This window comes from Cottoperca gobio, chromosome 23, assembly GCF_900634415.1.
Source record: "Cottoperca gobio chromosome 23, fCotGob3.1, whole genome shotgun sequence".
In the NCBI taxonomy this organism is placed as follows: domain Eukaryota; kingdom Metazoa; phylum Chordata; class Actinopteri; order Perciformes; family Bovichtidae; genus Cottoperca; species Cottoperca gobio.
Genome location: NC_041377.1, coordinates 10,955,958 through 10,982,750, shown reverse-complemented (window position 1 = coordinate 10,982,750; position 26,793 = coordinate 10,955,958). Strand labels below are relative to the sequence as shown.

Below are 26,793 nucleotides of genomic sequence, written 5' to 3'. Positions count from 1 at the left end.
ACTGTGACCAATCAGATTTCGAGTTGGCGACACCGGGGCCAGCTAGCAGGCGTACGATAACGTCAGCACGTGCATGTCAGCACGTGCACGTCTTTTGATTGGATACGCACTATTGAGAGGCAGAGCTAGCAAACTTTGAACGAGCTAATTTGTGTAGATTTCTTACAAGCTGTTTTTATTCAACCCACAATGGCTGAAGGAGGAGAAGAGGATCGATTTGGTCTCAGATATAATTACAACTCCATTTTCAAGACGAACTTTTCAAGAAAAGATAGACATCGTGAGAAGAGAACGGCCAACCCCGACGCTAGCGAGCCTATCACAGCTGGGAAAAGGGTTTGTCCGCCACTTTCAAATCACTAAGTACGAGCGGTACCCCCAGCTCACAGCCTCCGAGAGGCACTGCACATTGTACTGCTGGGAATGCCTGCTGTTTACAACTAAATGTTTCGGAAATATTAATATAACTCTGTTGTTAGGGTGATGCAACGCCCGGTTATACTGCGTTTCTGTCTAAATGTATAGTTTCTAGAGCCATGGCGTCATAATGATGGTATTAAGAGGTGGAATAATTCAGGTAGGACTGTGTAGGACATCACTGAAGGCCTATGTGTGAAATGCACGGCCCGCCACTGCTCTAATGTGTGTGTGGGATCTACTGATTAAACACAGCAAGCACAATAAAAAACATTAGTCACCTGAGTGGCCAAGTTGCCATTTTGTCTCACTTGTGTTTGTGGACTATAATGAAGAAGCATGATGAGTGTTGGGGCTCTTCATGCGTGTGTTACACGCATATTAAACAGCGCTCACACACACACCTCCCACTCGCTAAGATCTTGAGATCACAACTTAATTATCCCATAATCTTGAGGTATTAAACTTTGTTTTCTCATGATCACAACCTAATTATCTCATACTGTAATTATGATTCAAATCATATCAAGAGAGATTTAGACAGTAAATAGTTTTCTTGAGATGGTGATTCGTCTGCAGTTTGAGCCTGGATCACACCTTCAGCAAAGTAAACACAGAGCAGAAGAAACAGATGGACGCCATGTGTTACCGTGACATGTCAAAATCACAGAAGCAACAGCAGAGGGTGATTTTGGAATAATTGTAAACTATCTGTGTGAAATATGAAACTATCTGATGCTGGACATTAAGCAGACGAAAGAGTTCAAGCGAGCAGCTCTGTGAGAATCTCCACGTGGAACTTGTGAGTTTGTGGCTACGAGATGGGAAGTCGTGTGAACGATATGTTTGCCGTTGAAGTGGTTAAAACGTGAGAACATTGCTGCTAGGTATGTCGGTATCAAGAAGCCACTGAGGCGGTGAGCAGGAAACGTGATGTGGGAAAAAGATGAGGCTGTTGGGAATATGTTTTCTCAGACATATTTTAAAATCATGAAGAAAAACTCAACGCCATTTCAGCAAACATGTTACAACTCCTGAACTTGGAGCTTTTCAAAAGATTCAACTTACAAGGTCGTGAATACTGTTAGCTAGTCGGTGACCGGCATGACACGTTATTCATACTTTAACTTTAATCTAAAGTTAAATGAATAATAATAATAATTAATGAGTTCATTTTCATCACCACTAAGGGATTTAGCAAACATTAGTTATTCCTATAAACTATTCTGTTAATTTCTTAATGACATACATGACAAAACACTGGTGGTAATTAACAAATATGCTGAGAAATGTCAGGAGAACCAAAATAAAGCAGAGAGCAATAATATTAAAAAGTCATAACGGAATTAGTCATAAGTAGAATGTAATAAAATAAAACAATGAAGAGCTAAATTAAATAAAGTTCACCTCGCTCACACCTCTGCTTTTAACACAAATAGAAATCATTTAGACATTACATGTGCTGTAAGAAAACATCTTTAAAGGTTACACAATGGACTCAAACGTGGACCTGAACACACCAGCTACCTGCCGTCTCTTAGCACCTTTTAAAAAAGCAATTAGAGCACATGCAGAAGATTTTCTATTTCAGTAAGAATGGTGGGAGTTCAGTGGGTGGAGTGGCCAAAACATGTGTTTTGTTTTATTAACGGCACACAGTAATTATGCAACCTGCCCACATTCATATCACTGTTTCCAGCATGTTGTCTGTGAAACCTTCATGGCGTTGTGGGGGAGGTGTGTGAGAGAATGCTTTTAGGGGTGTCCTGCCTAATGGGAACTTCACGTTTAGAAAATGCAACCCAGCTTTCTTTCTGTCTTTTCATTTCTGGGGAATATTTAAATGAGATTTAACTTTAGCTCCGTCTCCGTGGCAGGTTGCTAAGCTACAGTCCGTGTCAGGAAGTGACAAGTGAACATAATTACAACCCCGGTTGACAGACGCCCGACCACAGTGTTCATTAGATTTACTCAAGCATTAAGACATCAGTCTTTTGAAATGACAAATTTAAATATTTAAACAATGAAGAGATTGGCAACTATTTCTTTAAAGTATAACGTACAGAGTGTTCTGTGTGATTATGTCAGGTTGAGTTCTTATTTCTTTGCATTTTGAGCGTCATATGCTGAGCAGAGATATAAGCAGAGTTACTTCTGTGTGTGTGTGTGTGTGTATGGATGTAGTTTTTGTTATCTCGCTCTCTCTCCCTCGTTCTCTTTGTTGGTGTTGCATTAGATGTTGATTGACGGTGGTATTAGCACCTTTCCCTCCCTCTGCCTCTCTTCGCCCCTCAATCAATCCTTCCATTTCATCTCTCGGCATCAAGGGACTCTGGGAAAACAAAGCTATTTAAAGCAACCAGACGAATGCACACGACTCTCCTGTTTGTGCAAGTAAAAAAACACAAGACACCAATCACCTTTGCATTACAACACCCAATGGACACAGTGTGCTGACATCTTCACAAGACTCTCCCCTGTATTTGAAGTCTTACAAAAATAGATTTGATTGACAGATGGTTCATCTAATCACCAGCCAAGTCTTTTTTTGCCTGCTCTGCTTTGAACAGTTTCAATGATGCTTCTCAGATGCTTCTGCGTAAAACAAACATTAGCAGAACAAGAACGTTTTTGGTTTGTACCCAGGTTTCAGACGCTCCGCACAACTACCCCCTTTAATCCCTCTCCTCGACCCCAATCTTCCTACCGCACATGACCCCGACAACCTTCTCCTCGACCCCCTTCCACCTCAATCATCCTACCGAACATGACCCTCACTTTTCCTGAATCTTCTAGCGAGTAACGAGTAAATGGGACCAACAATTATAATTCCTGCTTCTCTTAAAGACCATGAAAACACCCATTTTCTCAATCACTTTCTTACTATGCATGCTGGGGTCCTGCACAAACACACAATTACCTGAAAAAATAAACAAGAACATCTTAATGACTTCTACTTTAAGATGTATGTTTAACTTCCATTGTTGCTTATTTAGTCATACATATTTAATGCAACAAATGAAAGAGTTACACAGTGAAATATTTACTTTCTCAATGGTTTATGTCAAATGGCTCTTTCAAAATGTCAAGACGGTGAGTTCTGTTGGCCTTCAATGCCTTCATTTGACACGCGTGTATTTGATATTGCGTACCTTTGTGTACCTGTACGATTGTGTATTTTGGGCTGTGATCTAAATGCACAACCAAATAAATCCAGTGTAGACACAAGACCTGCTGTTTTCCTCTCACAGCCAGCAGTGTGGAAGAGTTGTTAGGAACATTGTGGTTAAAATAAAACTAGAACAGCACTCAGAGTGCAGACCTCCGCCAAGGCCATTTCCATAAATGAAAAATAAAAAAGTTTTCCTTGGCCGCCGCTACACCCTTCCACTACGTTCCATGAAAATTGGGCAGCTTTTCCGTTATCCTGCTGACAATCAAACCGAACCAAAAACATAATCTGCGGAGGTAATAAAATTAAATGAGCAGTGACTTTATCTAGCAAAACAATGTGCAGTTCGCATTCCCATGTCTTAGACCGCCTCAAGGAAGAACACAGGAGTTTAAAGTAAAAGGTTTACTTGGACCAAACAAAAAGGAAAGGAAGCTGTGCTGTTATGTGGCACAGTAAACCAAAACGAAATGTAACCAAGCGAAGCAGAAAGTGGGGGGACTGACACACTTAAGTACAGCAGTGTGCAATCAGAGCAGGTGAGTTGAATGTCCTTGATGACCTGACTCCACCCTCCGTGCTGCTACAAAGAAAGCCTGTCTTTCTATGTGGTTCAGAAAAATACAAATTATTCTTTGTTACGTAGGTTGAGGACTTGATTATTATTTGGAAAGTTCAATAGTTCTCGATGTGCAAATAACAAATATATCGTTTTTCCAAGAGACACCAAAGTATCCTCAAGGCTGCCACAGAGAAGGAATAAATTAATATTGCGTTTGGTGGAACATTTGATAGCTGAGTGCCATTTACCTCACAACTAAAATAAATCTTTATTCCCTTGAACACACACACACACACACACACACACACACACACACACACACACACACACACACACACCTCTGCATGACAAACCTCCCAGAATGATGCAGAATTCCTCACTGCTGTCCTATTTTATTTAGATGTAGGCGTCAAACATCATTAAACTCTAATTTCCCTTCACTTCAGGCCGCCAATCCACAATTTCAATCTTGACTTCTGGCGGAGCCATATGTGAAGCCAGCTAAGAGAATTTATTTTGCAAATATATGCAAATGTGGATCTGTAACGAGGTAAATTCATCAGCCAATTTTGTCCGCTCTCCGACTGTATGTGTGATGGAGAATGCGCGGGCCAACACCTGACATCTCTCTCACACACACAAGAGGCTGATGGTGATTGATTGGGGCCTGTGTGGACTGCAGGACACTGTGTGGACACTGTATTACATCTGTCACCCTCTTAACTGACACCTGTCCTGACATATGTACTGTGGATGTCTCACTTTATTACGTCATCCATTCTGAAATGTCACTGATGTGTTCAAGTCCACGCTAACAAAGTGGAAAATGTTTATTTGTTAATTATAAATATCTTTGTTGAACCCCTCTGTGTTGCTTCTCAAGGACATCATTAACATTGATCCTGTCAACATTCAGTATGTTCATCATGTGTTAATAAACAGATGCACAGTGGGTGTGTGTTTCAGACACATGGCAGGTGAAGTTACCACGTAAACAGCAGCTCATATGGACACATATCATCGTGATTAGAGAAGGAACATGAATGCAGTGGTTGCATAGTGACATTCTATTAAAATAATAATTTATGTTAAGAGAAACATAAACACAAGAAAATGTCCCTAATTGCTTGTACAGTATGTACTAATCAACCCCAGGCCAGCTCTGTTTGTATTTGCTTTAAACAAACATGGTACAACTTGTTCATTAGTGAGCTTTTGAGGCGCTGGGAGGTATATTTCTTAGACAAGAGCAGAACTAGCTGTTTCCCCTGCTTCTAATGCTAAGCTAAGCTAACCACCTCCCGGCTCCAGCTCCTAATGTATTACATTTGTGTGTGGTATCAATCCTCTCATTTAACCTTCGACAAGAAGTTGTTTCCCAAAATGTTTTCCAAAAAACAACAAGCTGGATTGTGACTTTTGAAAATCAGGGATCTGAGCACCTGTTAAAGTACTTGCTGAGTATTGAGTGTTGATGAAGAACTCTATCAACCTCTGGCATTGCCAGTCTTTCTTAATGCGTCTTTAAACAATTACTCTCAGAAAAAATATTTCAATTTCATATTCTAGGGCAGGGGTGGGGAACCTTTTTCCTATCAAGGGCCATTTTGTTTTTACAACATCCTTCAAGGGCCAAACAAATTATTGAACTCATAACCTCTGCAAAAATCTTTTAAGACACAGCCCATTCATTTCACCTTTCATTTATGGTGTGCAAAAAAGCAACTTTTTTATCCATGTATCTTTCTGTTTTATCAGAAAACAATCCTTTATTAGTCCCACAACGGGGACATTTATCTTGTCACAGTAAAAGAAGATATGAAGTAAAAAGGCAGTACACAATAATTAAATATAATAAAAAATAATATAAGTACCAAGAGGTCGCCATGCTGCGTTCACTGATATCAATGAGTCTCGTTTAAAATTGAAGTTTTTTGACGTGACCACGTTCCGCTCATGTTGTGTTCAAGGACCCTGACCTTGGCCAGGAAAAACAGTCAGTCGCCCGTTTAAAATATTGCAGTCTAGTTTTTTTTGCTAGTGGATTTCTTTTGTGTGCGTTTTATGAATGACCTCGAGGGCCGGATCAAATGGCCGTATACGGCCCGGAGGCCGGAGGTTCCCCACCCCTGTTCTAGGGAATAGTTGCCACTTGGATTGGAAATCAGTGATTCAGAGAAACAGAAAGATGACATGAATAAATGTTGCATGTTTGGTGCCTGCCTCTATAAATGAACTGTGATGTGATGTAAACACTCGTGGTCCTGTGTCCGTGTGCTTTGTGTGTTTTTGGTGTGGGAAGACGTTCATGTACTACAATTATCCTGTCAAAGGGGAACGAACCACACATTAGTTGTAATAAACTATAAATGAAGAGAAGTGACAAAAGACAAACACAGACCTCCGGCAACCTTTGTGTTTAGTATGAATATTTATTTAAAAATCCATAGTTCGATACAGAAATAGTCATCTATTATATGTATTATCAGACAATCAGTACTTCAGCCATGCTTTCTCTGATTAATCACGGATTCAAAAAAAGTACAAGAGAATTCTTTTTCAATAATTGAACTGGTGCAAAGAAAATCCACTAGAAAGCAATAAAAACACCGACACAAAATATAGAACGATTAATTCATTGAAACATTTCATTTTTCTGAAGAAGGCATCGCACAATTCCAAGAAAATCTGTGAAAGATTTAAGGCAATTTTGTACAGTTAATTTTCATATAGTTTATATTTCAAAACACTCAGTTTTCAACAAAAGGAACCGGTGCATCCTTTGTAAAACTGTACATGCAAACATAGTGCACGTTGTTAAGAAGATATGACGAGCATACAATATTTTATTTGGATAGCTTTAGTAAACAAAGATCTTATGTGTGTTTACACCTCACATTGTCTATTAAAACCCTCTTATAAAGGTGCCACACAGGCGCGCACACACTGGCCCACACACGCAAAGTATACTTATATCAAACGCATGCACGCGCACACACACACACACACACACACAACACACACACACACACACACACACACACACACACACACACACACGTTTTTAGGGGCTTGGCAAAGTTACTAAGCTGTTGCATGATGGCAAAAGAATGGAAAGTTTAAAATAATAATAATATCTGTCAACCCAAAGCAGACCAACATGACGATAATGTGTGAACGTTTGTGTTGTATGGAAGCAAAGAAAGGCCAAATAATAACAAATGAATACATTTTCTAACTGAAATGTTGACTTTTAAATACCAATAAATTCATATCACTGAAATATTTTAATTTGAAACCCATCCATGTGAATTATTAGGCTTCTATTAATTCCCGATTTTGACATTTCCAGAAGGTAACTTAAAGTTTTGCAATTTAAAAAACTTATTTTCCAAATTCACAAATTCAGATCGAAAATTCACACTTTATTTAAAAGAAAATATACAAAATTATAGATTTGAGCAAGTTGAATAGTTATTTAACGACGAGGTTTAAGTATTCAAACAACATTAATTTAGATATATTGTTCTCATAGTAAAATATTTAAATGCTATAAATTCGATAGTATTTCAATTACAGCATTAAATACTCTGCAATGATTAAATTTCAAAGTAAGAGTCAAGAGTCAAGTCCTTACGGCCTTTTTGTGCTTCCACACATGTCCTGTGCTTGTGTACTTGGCGAAATGAGCATGAAGTAAGAGATGCAGGATGTGCTGAAGAACACGTGACTTGAAACAGGAGGTAGTTCGCCATTCAAATGGCCTGACAGTGACATCGTGTCGACTGTCTGTATAACACGTACACCATGTGACGGCCTGGGTTTGAAGATGACCGGCCAATTATCATGAAAAAACACGGCGAGCGGGCGCGGAGCCCTGCGGTGAAGGCAGCTAGTTATTTCTGTTTCTATGGTTACCTCCCTTGCTTCATACAGCAGGTCAGCGTCAATCAAGGTCAAAGTTGAATTAATTGAGCGCTCACTTGCAATTTCAAGCTGTGCGCCAAAGATAGCTCGTAGCTAACAAATGAAAAGTTGAATTCATGAGCAATAAAATGCATTACAGCTTTACTTGGTGCGGAATGACCAGGAGCTTACGGTGGCTAATGTTAGCTAATTAGCTAGCTTATTATGCTAAATTATCACCAAGCACTAACATCGAACACTCAGCTGACTCCGTGTAGGCAGTCCCAAAGAAATGCCTTCTCTGACCCAGAGCTGGATCTCAAACTGTTTATCAGTTTATCTGCTGAGGCAGTAATGAGCTCCTTCGGGTGACCTGCAGTCCTAATGATGTGTCCAGCGACACTGTGAACGCAGTGGGAGGCTGCAGGAGTCTGCACCGGCTAAGCAAACGCACAGTTAGTCCAATCTGCTACAGTGGCTACACAGGAGGGGACTGTAAAGAAAAAAAGAGATGACCCTGGAAATATCAAGCAACTAGACAAGGCAGCGATGAACGATATTCAAAACTAACGGTGTAGAAAATGTCAGTTACATAATGTTCGGTCACTCTACTGTGTAGTGTTCTTAAGACATCTGGCAGTGTTTCGATAATGTCAGTCACTTTGCATGGTCTGGTATCTTTCTTCTATACATTATACAAGTGACTCTTTTCAAATCTCCCGAATGATTATGACCCAAATGTCTGGCACTGACAGACATTTGCGTGTGTGAATCGAGCTGGGTTGATAAGATATTAAGACATAAGAGTAGTAGGATGTGGTGATCGTGAGCTTTACAGTAATTCATACAAAATAAAAATAATCATAATAATGCTTGTGCTATATTTTAAGACTACTGCAGGGTGTTGATACAACAGCATGACTGTAAGCTTTAACATCACTGCAATGCTTAAATAACCTTTCACATTGTTGGTGTGATTCTCTCACGATCCAACGTTAAAATGTTCCTGCATTCCAACATTTTGGGAAAGAAGTTGTGTCATACAACAAACAAATGTCATTCAACATATCCACTTATTATTGAAACGCTTACAATCCTGACAAAAACAGAACTCGTTCTTCATTAGAAACAATGTTAAAGTGGAAACGTGTCAGACATCCTCAGCGACTGACAGGAACCACATGAATCCTCCTTCACACATGTTTGGCACATAAAAATACATCATAAAAACAAACATATAAAAAGCTATATCAAAGCTAAAGGTGCAATCAAAAGTACACACCGGAATGGAACAAAAAAGCCAACGTAAGGGGGAAAAGTGTTTTTCTCTGCATTTTTGACCGCTGGGCTCTTTATGCTCAAACTGCATTTAGTTTGAGATCAGCTGCTGTCGTTTTAAACGTGGGGTAGGGATGTGGGGTTAGACGACACAATGAGACGAAACCCCTGGGCACGTGGGCATCATATTGCCAAGGCAGTTTGGAAGAGAACAGAGACATAGAGAGAGAGAGAAAGAGTGAGAGAGAGATAGAGAGAGAGAGAGAGAGAGAGAGAGAGAGAGAGAGAGAGAGAGAGAGTAGCTATGCTTCCATTCAATTTGAATCCTCATCATATTTGTTATGAAAGAGGAGAGAGAGAGAGAGAGAGAGAGAGAGAGAGAGAGAAAGAGAGAGAGAGAGAAAGAGAGAGAGTTAGTTAGTTAGTTGTTAGAGCAAACAAATTGGCATTTGCAATGTGAAACATTTGTTCTCATTTGTTTAGTAATGTATATATTATAAGACGGAGAGTCTGCAGCCCGGTGACTGTGCGGTCGGGTTTGCTCACAGTGACGATGTTGAGATGCTGTTTAGCAGGTAGAATGTTTACCATCCTAATTGAGTGTTAGCATGCTAACGTTTAGCACTAAACAAGGCTGTTTTAATCCCTGAAGGGAACTTTTTGAAGACGTTGGACACAACATCTCCGGGAAGCATTTCAAAATGCTCCAAATAATTGTTGTGTTGAAACACAGCTAGTAAAAGTGACAGAGGCTTAAAAAGAGAGAGAGAGAGAGAGAGAGACAGAGAGAGAGAGACAGAGAGAGAGAGAGAGAGAGAGAGAGAGAGAGAGAGAGAGAGAGAGAGAGAGAGAGACAGGAAGAAACGCTGCAACAGGGAGACAGATAGACAGACTTCTCAGGCCCGAGAGCAGTGCAGACAGACAGACAGACAGACAGGGTGAAGTGACAAATGGAGAAACAGGCAGACAGACACTCACCCCCCCACAGACAGACGAATGGGTAGAAGAGGTAGTGCACGGATACTATATGCATGCACTTGACTGAGGCTACTCTCATGCAAAAGGTTAATACAAACACCGGAATACAGTACGGTACGGTACAGAAGGGCTACCAGGACCTGCACTGCTGCTACCTGACAGAGAGAGAGAGAGCGAGAGAGAGAGAGAGAGAGAGAGAGAGAGAGAGAGAGAGAGAGAGAGAGAGAGAGAGAGAGAGAATACTACAAGCTTCATATTGAAACTATGTGTATATAAAAGTATCAACAGTAAAAATCCTTGATAGTGTTTACTGTAAACAATGAGTGAGTTCGAGAGAGAGAGCGCGAGAGCGAGAGAGAGAGAGAGCGAGAGAGAGACAGAGAGAGAGAGCGAGAGAGAGAGAGAGAGAGAGAGAGAGAGCGAGAGAGAGAGAGAGAGAGAGAGAGAGAGAGAGACAGAGAGAGAGACAGAGAGAGAGAGAGAGAGCGAGAGCGAGAGACAGAGAGAGAGAGCGAGAGAGAGAGAGAGAGAGAGAGAGAGAGCGAGAGAGAGAGAGAGAGAGAGAGAGAGAGAGAGAGAGAGAGAGAGAGAGAGAGAGAGAGAGAGAAAGAAGAAGTTACACGTGTTGTTATTTACAGAAAAGGTGATTCCTTTTTATCTGGAGACATTCTCTTTACAATGTTTCCTCCCAGCTAGAATTCAGACTCGTGGAAGTCTCTCCGAGGCCTGTCCAGGTTTCTCAGATCAAAGAAATAAATAAATTCCAGACATTAGCAGGAATGCTGACAGTGGAAGTAAACAGACTCTCATTGGCTTTTTCTGTACTCAAAAGCGACACTCTCCTGGCCCGACATGCAGCTTCCTGAACACGAGAAAAGACCACCGTGATCCACGATGACAAGGCATAGAGAGCGGCTTTAGGGAAATTGGAAGTATTTCACGCGTAAAGTTCAGCTGACCCCTGACTTGGAAACCTGTCTCCCCCCCCCCGGCTCCTCATATCTGGGTTTGGATGGGTTGTCCTGGCGGCGTGTAGGGAGGCGGCGTGTAGGGAGGCGGCGCTGGCGACGGCTTGATCCCGCGGGTCCTCATGTAAGAGAGGAACTGGTCGGGGATCTCGGCCAAGACGTCTTTGGCGAGCCGGGCCATGCTCAGGACGTGGTTCCCCGTCCGGTCGACGTAGTCCCTGAACGGGACGAACTGAGAGGGAGAAGAGGGAAGGAGGTGAGTTAGTGGCACAATATCGTAAATGTCATCAAATGGGTTTTTATAGGGTTCTCGTTAATTTAGCCCGAGGCCGTGTCGTCAACGACTCATGGAGCTAACATCATCTTAATTAGCTAGCTAACTAAAAAGACACTTGTTATTTCAGCCGCAAAATCAACAGTCGCTGGCTGGAAATGAGAAACTTTTGTTGATGTCAGTCTTGGAGACGAGTAAGAGAGGTGCAACTACTGAGGGGAAGACATGAGACACAGTCGGAGGGGGGGGGAAAAGGCAAAATGAGCCACAGGGATGAAACCTGCAGAGTAAAGAGCAGATGGAGTGCAAAGACAAAGAGCAGTAATTAGAAGATTACAAACAGAAGAATGATGATGAAATGAATGGGAGCAAGTGGGGAGGATGATGGAATAAAACAATTCTAATTATGCAACATAATTCATACTTTTTGTTTCAAGTTGCTTTGTGCACAAAGTGATTGCTGCAGAGTAGATTAAGACCTATTTTCTGAAATTAAACTGTGTTGTCTGGTGAATATCTGATCTGATCCTTGAGAGGAGCAGCACATGTGGATACAAGAAATGAGCCACTCAGTGATATGATGTTTTTACTGAGAGTGTTACGTATTGAAGCTTGCTGACGCCATTTGGGACTGCTGGTGTGTGAAATGAAACAGCTTTAATCTTGGAGAGAGGAGATGGGCACAGAGCCAGCAGCTATATACCAACACCCAGTTAGCGGTGTGGGATTACTGGGATTAAGTATTAGTGATATAGATATACAAGTTTAAACACGATGATCAGCCACTGCTAGTTTTCACGATTGCAAAGTCAAGAACGGGTCTGCAACAGGTCAGGAGTCTAACGTTGTCCCACGCACAAGGAAGGATGAGATGCATCTGACTTTGTCTCTCCTGATTCCAACTCCAATTCCTCCCCTAAAGGCATGCCGGTACTGATTCCCAGTACCAGATGTGTCTTATTCTCAAATGTATAATCTGTTTACATCATATTTATGTAAAGCAACATGAAAACTGTGCAGCAGCAGGACTTCATGGTGGCTGTATTTAATGTGTCTCGTCACTACTGGCCGTGGAAGAGATCATGAACACATCAATTTCATTACAACTTTGCTCTGATTTTCACAGTTTTTCATAAATCTCAGGAATTTAGAGCGATGGAAACTAGAAGGTCAGGCAGACATCCGCCAAGGCTGTTTCCATTAGTGAAAAAATAATGAGTGTATCTGCCCTGTGATTTAATAATAAGACCCACATTGGGATAATGGGAATATAGGGAATCATCCTTTAAAATCACTGCGTCAGATGAACTGAGCGTGTGTTTACTGTAGTGCATGTTGTTGGGACTGTGCACTATATTCTCATGGAGGTCAACAGCTTCATTAAAGAAAGAGCTACCAGCTATTGTTGGAGTGCCACTTCACCTCAAAACAAGCACTGAAGCAACATTGGCATCCAGACCAACTTATAATAAGAGCTTTGCTCGGGAACCGTCGGACACATGTTGTTCTTCTCAATGCAGATAAATGCTGGTGTCTTTCACTCACGTGTCACAAAATGCTCTTACATGGATGATATTGCTGAAGTAAACGAGTACAGATATGAGACTTTTTAATTGACTTAATCACAGGCTCATATGAGAGGCCAATTTGTGCTGGAAACCCTCGCTGCGAAATGTAACCCTCACCGTGTCAGTCGGGGTTATTAGCTCGCTGGTAATGAGAGCCTGTAGGAAGAACTGGTGTAATGCTCCAGAACTGAAAGTTAGTTTTACACCATCTCCTCTGCAAAGAGAGCCTGCGTGTGTGTGTGTACTTTAGCTTGTTAAAAAGCCAACTAACGAGCGTGCCTCCCTCGCCTACGTGGGCTGAGGGAGGGTGTGAGGGAGCAAAATATGACAGCGGAGGCGTAAAGGTCACGGAGGAGAAGAATGTGACTCCACTGTGTCACAACAAACAAACGGCTCACTCATAATGCTTTGGTGTCAGGGAATGACTCCAATCTGAAAAGTGATAATTGTCTTTGTGGGTTGCTCCCAGCAAACGAGGATACAAATAAAAAAATCATCAAAAAGGGATGAATACAGATGATTGACAGGCTGTAGGAATGAATAGAAACTAATCATAGTTTAGATTTTGAGCAGCCAATCCCAGGAATCTTGTACTTTCCTGTCAGCGGTCTGCTTCTCTCCATACCTGCTGCACCTCTGTATACTTCCATTAACTACGCCTCCACCCTAACCCACCAGCCAGCCACTCCCACCCCATCAGTTCACTTGGGCTCCAGCTGCATCTCATCTTCAATCAAGCCAGTATTTAAGCCTCTCCCGCTCACCCACTCTGTACTGTAACTCATGCAAGACTTTCCAGCACTTGATTTCCTGTTGCCGACCCCGCCTGCTTCTGACCTGCTCGTCTCTCCTGATTCCCGATTCTCTGCCCGGCCACGATCTACCTTCTGCCTGTCCCCTACTGGTCCGTCTACTTGGACTTTTGTATTTACCCTGTGCTGAGTATCTGTCCTGCACTGTACCTGCCAAGCTTCGACATTAAACGTCATTATCTGTTCCTGGTTTCCTGTGTGCTGCATTTGGGTCCAAACACGCTCCGTGACAGAACAATCTGGCCAATTTTGGACTCACATCATTCACCACAGTCTCTCTTCGAGAGGGCGGAGGTCATCCTCAAGCAGCACAAGGCGCTGCAGGCCACCGTTGCTGTGGAGGCACCCCAGTCAGCATCAACCTATGAGCAGGCGCTAGCAAATTTTGCCTCCCAAGCTTCCAGTAGCTAAGAGCAGCCCTGACTCAGCCGGCAGTTCCAGCCCCCTCTCCTGCTCCACTGCCGCGTGTTCCAGCACCTGCACCGAAACCCTAGGTGGGGACCCCGGAGCGCTACGTGGGAAATCCTGAGAGACAGGACTATCTGGACATTAAAATTGACCCAGTAGACTCTTGAGTGTGAACATTATAATCTGTCATACTCCCTCAGCTGCCTGCATGGTGAATGGAAAAGAGCTCCTAATTCAGGCTACAAAGAGGCTGCTCTGGGGATGGCACGCAGGGAAGTGGCTAATAAACCATGGCTCAAAGACTTTTTAAACACCCTTCTTTGCCAGCCTGCTTCACAGCCTGCTTCCAAATCGGCTAGCCGCCGTCCTGTCAGCTTGAAGCCTGCTCCTCGGCCTGAGTCTCCGCCGCCCAGCAACCCTGAGTCTCGGCTGCGCAGCACCTCGGCCGACACCATGCACATTTGAGTCCCTGCGTTGGCCAAGCTCAGGCATTCCCTCCGCAAGCAGTCCCCAGTTCCTGCCGCCGAACAGAGCAGCAGACTACTGATCCTGACCCTGCTGCTGACTTCCAGAGCGGCTACGCCCGTTCGTTCCATCTCCTGGACTTTGGTCCTCTCTCCTGGTTGCCCTCCTTTGGCCCAACTCTTAAACCATCCCCCTCAGTTTCCCGCCCTTTTTTTTCCCTTAATGTTTTCCGATCAATAGGGACCCACTTCATAACTCAAACTCATGGGAGGAATTAAAAGAGCAGCTTGGCCCCCACGCTGCCCTGTAGGCCGGGGTCCGAGCTGAGGGACTCTCCTCAGATACTGCGGAGCATGTCGTTATCTCTCTGTGTGTGTCCATCTTGCCATCTGGGCTGCAGCACGGGGTCGAGGTGACCAGGTGTCTGCATGGACAGAGTTGAACAGCCTGGGCAGGACTCAGGTGTTTTCAAGCCACTTTAAAACAGTGACAAGGCTTGCACACAAATCCTTCTACACTTTCAGATAAATCCTTGGTAAAGTTGTGATTTTGGGGGGGGAGGAATGTCTTCCTGATGGAATGTACATTGTCCAACATCAACATGTCACTAAATGAGTTTTGATACTTTCGCATAATTAAAGGCACAATGAGTAGGAGTTTCCTTAAAAAACAGTGTAAATAATCCCTCTCAATCATCACTTGTGATTCGCTAGAAATGTGTGGCGTGGTCTGTATGTGCAGAGACCCTGCAGCCGTCTGCCTGGATTTTCTTATTTTGCTTTGTTTGGGACATTTGTGTCTATAAAGATGTAGCGACCAGGTGCCAGTTCGTAAGCTTGGATCCAGCAGACTTCTACGGAAAAGGCGGACACAGTGCCGAAACACCGCAGCTCGTTCCAAAACTAAAGTAAAGCCGGGGTTGGCGAGCCCCGTAACCCCCTGTTGAGCCGGGGCCAACTTTGAATGTGTGTTTAACAAATGCTCCTCATTGTGCCTTCAAATTCCAGAGATTAAGATGACTGGCAGCAGCCTTCTAGCTGTGCTATATTTACCAGGGCCGGATTACCGGCCAGGAAAACTGAGCAACTGCCCTGCGGCTCCGGGCTTATTGTGTGTCCACACTGTGCTCATTTAATTGTAATTTTGTTTGGGAATATGCACCACTAAAGCTTCACTTGACGTCATAAGAGACCTTATATCGATCTAGTTTCAAGACTTTTATTGTCTCAGTTTTGTGCATTTAATTAATGTGTTTCTTCCAGCACAGACAAGTTGTAAACATTACACAGACAAAAGGAATGACTCTGGGTTTAATAGGGGCCCAGCAACAACTATTTACCATGGAGCAGTAAAGTTGGTTAATTACTCGATTTTTACTGCTGGTGGTTCATAAAATCATCACATTAGGGATAAAATCAGAAAAAGGTTCTGACGAAGGATCTCCATCCCTAAAGGCAGAGCTCATTTGTAATCTTGGACGAGGTTTCGTTTTGGATTACAGTCAAAACAATCAGACTTTCCATAAGAGAACAATAAAACAGCAGTTGGTTTGAGACAAAGGAGTGTGTACCTGAACAATGTCTCTCTCAGCATATCTTCCTCTGGATGAGATTCTGATTTCATCTCCGTCCAGCTCCTCCATCGCTGAGAAGAAGAAAGAAAACCCAAACTATTTCTCACTGTTGAAATAATTCTGTAAAATGCAGGATGCGGAGTTTCTTACACATAAATATATAAATCACAAGTGTTTGTTGACTTACCATCAAATTCTGCAGGCCCCACCCCCACGATGATGATTGACATCGGCAGACAGGAGGCCTGCAGGAGAGGAAACAATGGATATTTAATACATTTGAAATCCTTTAGTGAAAGCTGTGAGTCCTCCCAGTGGAGTAAGGTGGTTAATAGGATGAAGAAGATGTTCATGTCTTGCCAGCATGTCTAGTACATACAGTGTGTGTGTGTAAACCTGTGTTTTCTGTAGCACCTCCTGCAGCGCTGCGTGGGTCGAGGCATCAAAAGGAATAATATTAGAGGCGAGGGAATCAACAACACGGCCTGCACTCGCTGACAGCTTATAAATGACATGAGTGTGTGTGTGTGGGTATGTGTGTAAGTGACACAGAGCGGGTATTTGAAAGAGAGGGTGTGTGTGTGTGTGTGTGTGTGTGTGTGTGTGTTCAGCGTATTTTGAGTAATGGGTTGACCTCAGGCAGCAGAGCAATAGATGATCTTATCAAAACATCTCGTTTATTTCCCGCGCCCCTCGGTAAAGGTTTTCTTTACGTCTCCACTGCCCTTCGCTCTGATTTTTTTTTTCCAGTCCCCTCATCTTTGCCACCCCCTTCTACCCTGCCGCCTGCGTCCCCTCTCGCGGCCTCATTGTCTCCTCAACACTTCGCTCTTCTCAACCTCTCCTCTCATTCTCTGTTTTCAGAAGCCTGAGATGGATTACTGCCTTCACAAAAAAGCGGCTGCCGTTCACTTTGTTTGCATTGTCCACCGTGCTCTGCCTGGCCTCTGGAGCACTCGACAGTGAAGGGGAGGACGGACGGAGGGCGAATAACATGCTGTCAAAAGTGAGCACTAAAGGAATAACAATAGTAAAGGCTCCCCAGTCACATCAGGTTTCTGTTTGCATTGCAATTAAGGATGGATATTCAGACACGAGTAAAAATATGTGTCAATACTACACATCTGAACAATCCCGTATGTTCATACAAAGAATGGATTGTCTCTGCTGGTAGCACCATGAAGCACCACGATGCACTATCTGCCCCATCTTTGAGAGACAGTTTATATACATAACAATGGCAGCATTCCTCTCCATTCATTCGCCTGCTTTGTTTTTAATGTTCTGACTTTTAGTCTTTTCATGTGTCATTTCAAAAATCTTTTAATGTATTGCATATGTGTGTAAAATCTGCTAAACAAATGAAGTTATTAGTTAGGGGTTGAATTGCACATCCATTGTAGCATACACTTTCAAATGAATCCGTCTTTTTCCTCTTTGTTTCAGGGGGCAGGTGTGGATGCAGATGCACTTACGTTGACAATAGACTCCTTGGTCTGGGCCATGTCTGAGATGACACCATCTGTGATGATGAGGAGCACAAAGTACTGGGAGCCATCCTTCACAGAAGCTGCATATCTACACATGGGAAACACACAAAACCGATTATTTTGTAGTTATTCATGCGCATCCTCGTGTCTTTTGTTGTTTACCATAGTGATTCATTACTTGGGCGTATTAAGCATCATTCTGCGTGGTTTTAATTAATGTACTCAGCTGCTTCACAAATTAGGTCGAAGTACTTGTGTGATAATGAGTTTTTTTCTCATTGAATAAATAAACTTCCCACTCTGGAGGATCTTAATCTGTCAAGTACATCTCTCTGTACATCTCCCTTCAGGTCATTTCTATAGATTCCCCGGCTCAATGCTGCTCTCAATTTCTCCTGCGATGTTGGGTTTGACCTTTTGCTCCCGTGTGAGTCGTGAACCGACTGGTACTGACATTTACACACTGAGATTATTCCAGTCGCTTCTGCTCCGCTTCACCTTTCTGCACTGGGAGGTTAGATCTATGTCTGTTTCCTCCACACTGGTGATGACTGATGTCTCCCTGTCACTCACTGCTTCACTGAAGATGATCACAACATAGTAGATACATAGAGCAACAACGTCAATAGTTACTAAACTGCACGTGGAGCGACAAACAGAGGAGAGTGGGATGTAGGGATGTAGGGATTACAGATGAGGGAGAAACAACTGTGCTTGGTTACAAACTACAAGTAGGCTTGAAGTTGCAGAATACAACTAGTTTTAATGAGACTTAGGAGGGTTTGTGTGTCGAATATGTGCTGATTAGTCTGGTACTTATCAAACGGGCAAAAGTTAATGTGATGTAGTCACTCTGGCTGAGAGAGGATAAGGGCTTTTGATTAAGACATTCTCTATGATACTTTATATTACATGTTGTGCCTTGTATTCTGTTTTGTGCATGGACCAAGCAGAGTGTTTCAATCACAGATAAAACAATCTGGCGCAGAGTAAACAATCAAAAAACAATGAAAAGAGGAGAACATGAGGAGAATTGTATTTATATATTTTATATTATTGACAATTTAAAGGGGAAAAATGGAAGAAATCTCAGGGAGAGCACCAGAGGAGGGATCCTCTCCCAGGACGCACACACGTGCACTAGATGTCGTGTGTACAGAATAAAGCAGTAAATGATGAGGATTACTTCTTTCCGAGAGTTAAATGAAGCTATATCCAGGACAATAGTGGCATGAAGATTGAAAGCAGGGGGAAGCAGCGAGCCTGGCTCTCCAACACACACACCTCTAAAGTTCTGATTAACAAGTCAATAATTAACATGATATCTTGTGTAATGCTTAACACATAATCGCCTGGAAAAACCCCTTACACATCGTTGTTTGTGTGGTTTAAGCAAACAAGTACGTGTGAATTAGTGACCTTTAGATTTAGTTAGTTTGGTCTTTTAAGGTGACATTACAGATTAAAGAAGAGGGAACTGCTGCTTCTGTATAACTGCTTGTTTCAACATTTCCCTTCAGACTCTTCATGTGTAACTACGCATTAAGATCTCAGTAAATTACCTTCTCAACATATGAAGTAACCTGATGATCTCTTTAATTACTCACGTGGATGAATAGTTCCTTTAAAGTCTTTTTTATTTCAGAACATCGTCTAGATTAAGTGACCGTGTGGCTTTCCTGCAGCATTAATTATGTTCTTGTCCAAGATGTAATCAGCCGTCAGGTACTTTCTCTGCTTGTGTCTCTAGTTCTGTGCTCTCCCTCAAACTCTTGGTAGCAACCCTCGCAACCCTCGCTTCACGGAGGCATCACAGGAAACCTGAGAACACATGCCGAGTGTCCGTCACCGTGTGGAATGTACTCGGTGTTCTTTCATACATAATCAAATGATTTGAAGTTCATTAGATAAGCAGGGACAGCAAATGTGTGTGTGTGTGTGTGTGTGTGTGTGTGTGTGTGTGTGTGTGTGTGTGTGTGTTACCTGGCCACATGGTTGATGACTGGGGAGAAGTTTGTGGGTCCGTAGAGCTGAACTGACTTCAGACTCCGGTAGTACGCCTCCATCACACCTTCGATGCCTGTGCAGTAAGGGTTCTGAGGGTTCCCATTCTACATTGAGGAGAGGAGATGAACGCATCATTAAGCTACATGATTCATATCTTGAGGGATGGGTGGATTAAAAACACAGGGAATATCCGGCAGTGGCTCAGTCAGTAGGTTGCTGGTTCAAGTCACCGACCAGACTAAAAAATGGAGTGTGACTGCTACATGGAGAGGTCCCAGTTCACCTCCTGCCCTGCCGTGGTGCCCTTGAGCAAGGCACCGGACATCCCCCTTCCCCCATTGCTCCCCGGACACTGTCCTATGAACTGCCCACTTCTCCTAATACTAGCCTCCTGGTACTAGGATGGGTTAAAAGCAGAGAACACATTTCACTGTGTGTGCTGTGTGCTCTGCATGTGTGACCATTAAAAAAAGGGTTTCATCCCTCCAAATCTTAAATATCTCAACATGCTTCTCCCTCTCTTGTTCGTACCAAGGCAAACTCGTGAGACACCCGTCCGTCAGGTGGCAGCTTGGCTCCGAACCCCAGCGCGGGAAACATCTTATCGCTGTCGTAGTCCTGGATGATTTCTCCTACTGCCTTCAGGGCCATCGCGTAGGCATTCAGCTGGTAGGGACTCATGTAGTGGAGAGAGGTGGGCTGGGCTGGGTTACCTGTTTGTGGCAAAGGGAGCAAACAGTTAGAGGGAAATTAGTTTGTTTGTTTTGCTTTTGTGAATGAATTAAAGTGTTTATAAGGCGCAGTGTGGCTCAGTAAACCAGAACTGTCTTGAAATGTGCGATTGCCTCTTCATGAAACCAGAGCTACATTGTATCTTTATCTGCATGAAATAAAATGGCAGACACAATTACTTTAAAATCAAAAAGTAATTTAGTCCAAAATTGTCCAATTAATAAATCAAGAATGCAGTTTTTGTAGATTATATTTAATAAACCTAATAAGATAATGAATGACCCATAAGTGCTGTAAATAACATGAATCGTCAGCAGCTGTGTGGGTTTATTACGATTTGAAAAAGCTACTTGAACTTCTAAACAATGTTTTTCCGATACTTGTTCAGTGGTTCAATAATGTTTCCAACAACCAACCAACGTAGTTGTCATGAGACTCTTCCAGCCGTGTGTGAATAAACTGCAGAACTCAACCAGCCATCACCCTGAATTAAGGTTTCTGTGAGAGCCAGACATGATGAAGTGCACCGCAGCCTCAAACATCTATTGCCTCCTCCTGTCCTGCCACGATGGAGCTCAAGGGTAGATGGATAACACGGTCCTTAATCACAGCCATCGTCTCTCTCGTTACTGCACTCAGCTTTAGCTGCCAGGTGTGACGGAGGGGCCGATTAGAAAACACTTGATCCTCCATCTGCATATATTTGAATAAACTCTCTTCCTAGACATTCAGAACACTTCGTGTGTATTTGTGTGGGTCTCTGAGTGTTTGTGTGTGTGTGTGTGTGTGTGTGTGTGTGTGTGTTCACTGGTCGGCTCACCGTTGGAAGCTGTGAAATCGATGGCCACAGTGAAGTTAATCTGAGTCCTGAGAATGCAAGAAATAGAGAGATGATTACTCAACAATTCTTTTTCACACACACACACACACACACACACACACACACACACACACACACACACACACACACACAGAGTTCCCCCTTTAGTTGTGACAGTAATGAATAGACAGCGAGTTACACATGAGGCTCTAAAGCAGGGGTGTCAAACATGCGGCCCGGGGGTCAAAACCGGCTCGCCAGAGGGTCCAATCCGGCCCGCAGGATGACTTTGCAAAGTGTAAAAATTAGATGTTTTGATCATAAAGTAAAAGCCTTTGTAGATACACTGTGATCTGTAAGTTGTAACACACATGTGTAAATTGAGGCACAATATTGTTGAAATTGCACCTTTTCTTCTTAAGAAATGTCAGGTTGTTCATAATGTTTTGTAAAAAGATTAAATTTGAACATTTTGAACATTTTGTACTTTTTTGCACTAAAACGAAGGGAAAACTTGTGAGTTGTGGTTATTTACAGGTTATTATGCTGTGATGTTACTGGTCCGGCCCACTTGAGATCAGATTGTGCTGCATGTGGCCCCTGAACTAAAATGAGTTTGACACTCCTGATTTAAAGGAAGGTTGTTGTCTTAAGATGCAGAACAGCTAGTCTCTTTAACTCTTTAACACTTAACACCTGCACGAGTGAAAGTCTCATGAGCCACCCTGACTTTCCTTCCAAACCCATTTAGCTGGGACCCCTTCACATCTGATGGCATGCTGGTAGACGGGAGGCACAATTTTACAAATGCTAAATTAGACTGCAAATGGACAATTTAATTTTGAGTTACATAACTGCAAACAGCAAACATATTGGAGTTACATCAAATTGCAAACAAGCCTAAGAGTCTACAACCGTGCATTAAGACTGTACCTCGACACAGTAGTGTTTTGAGCTGAATGCTAACATCAGCATGCTAAGATGCTCAAAATTCAAATGTTAACCAACACACAGTAACACTGTTTAACAGAAACACGATTTCATAGCAACCCATCCAATAGTAATTGAGATATTTCAGTTTGGACCAAAGTGGTGGACCGACTGAATGACTGTTATCTCTTGAGCCATGCTGCTAGCATGCCGAACTATTCAGAGTTCACTATCCAAGAGAAGCCTGTAGCTAAAAGACTGGGCTGCTCTATAAGATGACAAGTTATTCATGTCACCTGGGCAGGTGAGCAGCAGGTTATGTGAGCAGCAGGCACTGCACCTCCAGAACCAGATTTAATGATCATGGGGTTTTTAAACAGCAGGAAACCTGTGGAGCTACTGTAAACGAAATATTTCTTCCATGTTTTTAATTTACCTACATGCATAACATGTGTGCACATCTTTGTTTCTTGAGTCTGGTGCTCTCTGATCTCTCTGGTGACAAATCTTTTCACAAACAATAGCTTTGTCTTTATCAAGTAGTCAATAATAGTAAGGATTTCCACATCTTTAGAACTGCATGGTGGTCCTGTTAGAAGAAAACTCTAAATGTTTTCACCCAACAGTCACGTTTATTAAAGCTAAATTATACGCTGCTTAATAAGGTGGTTAATGAAAACATCAAGACTATAAATAATCCAGTAAATAAGTCTTTCTAGTGGACAACTGCAAGGACAAGGGAGCAGAGAGGTCTGAGGGAAATCTGGTCCAGTTCTGCAAGTTGGCACAGACAAGGTCCAGCCTAAATTATGCATGCCCTCTTTCTCACACACACACACACGCACACACACACACACACACACACACCACACGCACACGCACACGCACACACACACACACACGTCGTTAGCAGGGGAAGTTGAAAGTCAATGTGAGAGTTTCCTGCTTTACAAAGTGATTATCACCCCGAATGTTTGAGATGTCATTTAGAGAATATTAATATCCAAAGCAGAACACAGGGCGCTCTGCAAAAGGTCAACTCTATCCTCTGCATTAATCACATAACAATGTGAGTGAGACATCACTTTTTTTGGCTCTTGGGATTCTTCCTGTTGATGTTCCTGGATGGCATCCAGCTGGACATTTTGTCTTTTCAATGATTTTTCTCAAATCTGCTGCAATCTACCAGTATCTTCTTATTATGAATTAAAACATAAATCATTTGCTGATCAGTGGATAAGCAATAAGCAATTCTAATTTAGTTAAACTTGCAAACATCTGGACAGACTTCAGTGAAAGTGTTCTGGCAGGTGTGATAAGGAATCTTCACAGGCACACACATGGACGAGCTTCATCAGAGGGAGGTGAGCTGTGAGCTCAGCTTGAAAAACCAAACCTCATCGTCCTGTGCCCTGAAGGTACAGAGACACTTCTGCACCCCCTTTAAAGCCGCCTTAATCCTGCATCTTTGTTTTCATTCAGTCTTAAAAAGGCTTCAACCGACCCGACCCCGGATAAGCGGTAGACGATGGATGGATGTTGATTTTCACTGGGAAGAAATATGGATAAATGTACCAAAACTTATGATCTGTTCTGCTAACCTCTATTTGGACAGTACAGTCTTTCAGAGAGGAGTCCCACCCTGAACCTGCACCACTGCTGGGCAGCTCCTGTGACCATGTGCCCTAATTTTAATTGCACACTGAAGAAGCCTGCTCACTTTTACTTTCTCTATTCCTCACTACCAAGCAGGAACCTCCGAGTCAATCTCCATATTCTGTGCAACTTTAAAGCAGAAATCAAGATGGCGACAGTCGGAGCCGCCCACTTTGAGCTTCACGACGTCACGTCCATATATACTCCTTCCTGCTGTCTCTGTGTCTTATAGTACACACACTGCGTATGTCCGCCTGCTTCTTTTATCTGGACAAGAGCCTCCGAGTCTTGGAAACACAACTTTACATGCTGTATGAATGTGTTAACAGAACATGGCTGCCCCTTTGAACAGTGTGTGTAAGCCTTGTACAGTATTTGATAGTTTGTTTGGTGTGAAGGGGGAACGCCACTTTACCAGCTGGTTTTCTGTCAGTCACTGATCTTCCCCTGCTGTTAAAGCCAGCAGTGACTCAGCTAGGAACCGATATGACAAAATACCTCACAGCGGGGGGCGGACTGACGAGGAGGTTGCGCATTACATTCAAATGAGCTTTCCTGCAGGCCGAACAGGCTGCATGCTGAAGTTCATTTCTAGACAGTAAATATACGATTACAGCACACAGCTCACATGCTCCTGCAGCAAAGCAACTTTCACTACTAGAATAATCTTCACTGCTGCTCAATTTTACAAAAAAAAACAAGACGGAACAGTTGAAAATGGACGAAAAGGCAACATTTATACTGTTTTCCCCTGTATCTTTTTGTAATCTGAGAACTAGTGATGTAGAAATCGTTCTTTTAGAGACAAACTCATTCTAATGTATTTGCAACATGTAGCCATATAATACGATCGTCTGCAAAAGTCCATTTTTCATATAGGGTTTTAATTGCACCAGTCCATAATTCAGTTAAAATCCACTGTAATTTGGCAAAAAAAAAAAAAAAAAAGTCAACACACATACTTCCTGATGAGTCTGTGAGCAGTATATAGTGCTTACAGCCTCAACAGGCTGTGCACCCTGTATGGGAAGTGTTCATCTTCAAAGTGAAAACGTTCTATTTAAGAAAAAAACATTTGAAAATGTTCACAAGAAGTCTCCTTTCCTCTTATATTGAAGTGCCAGAGGGAAACATATGCATGAGTGCACTGAGTGGCTTAAAAACGGCAGCAGAGGTTGTGCAATGTGACCTCCCCTGATAATAAGCAAACAGATGTTGCTGGTTGGAAGGTGTCCATCTGGCTAGAGGAGAGGAGAGGAGATGGGAGAAGAGGGGAGGGGAGAGGAGAGGAGAGGAGAGGAGAGGAGAGGAGAGGAGAGGAGAGGAGAGGAGAGGAGAGGGGAGAAGAGGGAGGGGAGAGGAGAGGAGAGGAGAGGAGAGGAGAGGAGAGGAGAGGAGAGGAGGAGAGGAGGGAGAGGAGAGGAGGAAAGGAGAGGAGAGGAGAGGAGAGGAGAGGAGAGGAGAAGGAAAGGAAAGGAGAGATGAGGGGAGAGGAGAGGAGAGGAGAGAAGGGGAGAAGAGAGAAGGGGAGATGTGGGGAGAGGAGAGAGGAGAAGAGAGGAGAGGAGAGAAGAAAGATAAACAGATCATACCTGCAGTAAGTCAGATAAGCTTAAACCTTGAAATTGGCAGTTGCTTGTTAATTTAACGAACCCACACAGTAAAATCTGGATTTTGTATGGAATATGTCAAATCTGAGATATTTTTTCAAATATTTGTCTTGATTCTGATTCCTCTATTTAATGATAACCTCTCAGAATGATTTCAGACTGACGTCCCTCCTTCTTCTATTCTGGTCTCAATACTCAATTCATAAACCAAAACACGGGGAAACAATAACTGTCACTTTGAGTGACAGGGCAGCCTTCAAAGGCACAACTCAAAGTGAAAGATATAGCCAACAATTCTTCATTTTTATCCTCAGGCTCATGAATAGAGCCCTCTTTGTTGAAATCCATGGGTGGTACTAATGCTTTATCAAAGGGAGTGAAAAGAATAAGAGCAGCGATGCCTTTCAGATTGAGACTTCCTGAATCACTCACTGATGCTAATGCTGCCAGCAGATCATGCTCCTAATTAGGTCCAAATGAACAATTTGCTGATTGGGTTCAAGCCGCAAAAAGAGCTGTCAATCAGAAGATAAGAGAGGAGGGAAGAAGGGAGGATACAAGGAAGTAGAACGAAATGACTGGCGAAGGGACAAAATACCTGTGTAGACAGTCCAACAACATTCAGACACACACAAGGGACCTCGAAGTGTGTGTGCTTGCATGTGTCTGCTCACAAATACACAGTCTGCCCATTATGCAATTGGAGTAAGTGCCACTGGACCATTACAGTCCATTTAGGTTTCAAACAGTGAGACAGCACTTGGCACTTCATTTAGCCACACAAGCGTGTAACGGCATCCAGCTCACACTCCCAAAGCACCAGCAAGAAAAAGGAAAAAAAAAACACACCCTCTTGCGGAGCGTTTCAAAGTGCTGCTGGGAACGTGCTCTGTGCACGGGGAGGCTCGAAGATGGGAATTCTCCATTAGCAGACAGAGCGAGTAAACAGAGCGAGTAAACATATGTGGTGTTAGCACACACATGCATTTCAAAGACAGCTGTCACACGTTCAGTCATTCTGAGCAGCTTGGACTTTATGCACATGGCCGTAACTTACCTCAGCGTACAAACATGAAAGCCTTCCTGTCGTGATGTATGGTACACGTCTGCTTCTTCTCCACCTCCTTTAACATTTACAGTAGCTCCCTGTAATATATTATCTGGCAT

The 26,793-nt window shown here is 42.9% G+C and overlaps 1 protein-coding gene and 1 long non-coding RNA gene across 2 annotated transcripts in view; one reads left to right on the top strand and one right to left on the bottom strand.

The window, feature by feature from the left end:
* Positions 1–10,872: 10,872 nt before the first annotated feature.
* Positions 10,873–26,793, bottom strand: part of LOC115028590 (copine-8) — a 67,435-nt gene continuing 51,514 nt past the window's right edge. The window contains exons 14-20 of the mRNA XM_029462461.1: positions 21,431–21,477; positions 20,410–20,591; positions 19,855–19,982; positions 17,857–17,959; positions 16,569–16,626; positions 16,379–16,452; positions 10,873–11,513 (exon numbers count right to left, since the gene is read on the bottom strand). Of these exons, the coding sequence (XP_029318321.1) occupies positions 11,310–11,513; positions 16,379–16,452; positions 16,569–16,626; positions 17,857–17,959; positions 19,855–19,982; positions 20,410–20,591; positions 21,431–21,477 (796 nt within the window). The 3' untranslated portion in view covers positions 10,873–11,309. The remainder of the gene's footprint in view (positions 11,514–16,378; positions 16,453–16,568; positions 16,627–17,856; positions 17,960–19,854; positions 19,983–20,409; positions 20,592–21,430; positions 21,478–26,793) is intronic.
* On the top strand, positions 13,909–18,343 carry LOC115028591 (uncharacterized). The gene is made up of 3 exons (XR_003834579.1): positions 13,909–14,027; positions 17,246–17,387; positions 17,828–18,343. It is a non-coding gene; the product is annotated as an uncharacterized LOC115028591 (long non-coding RNA).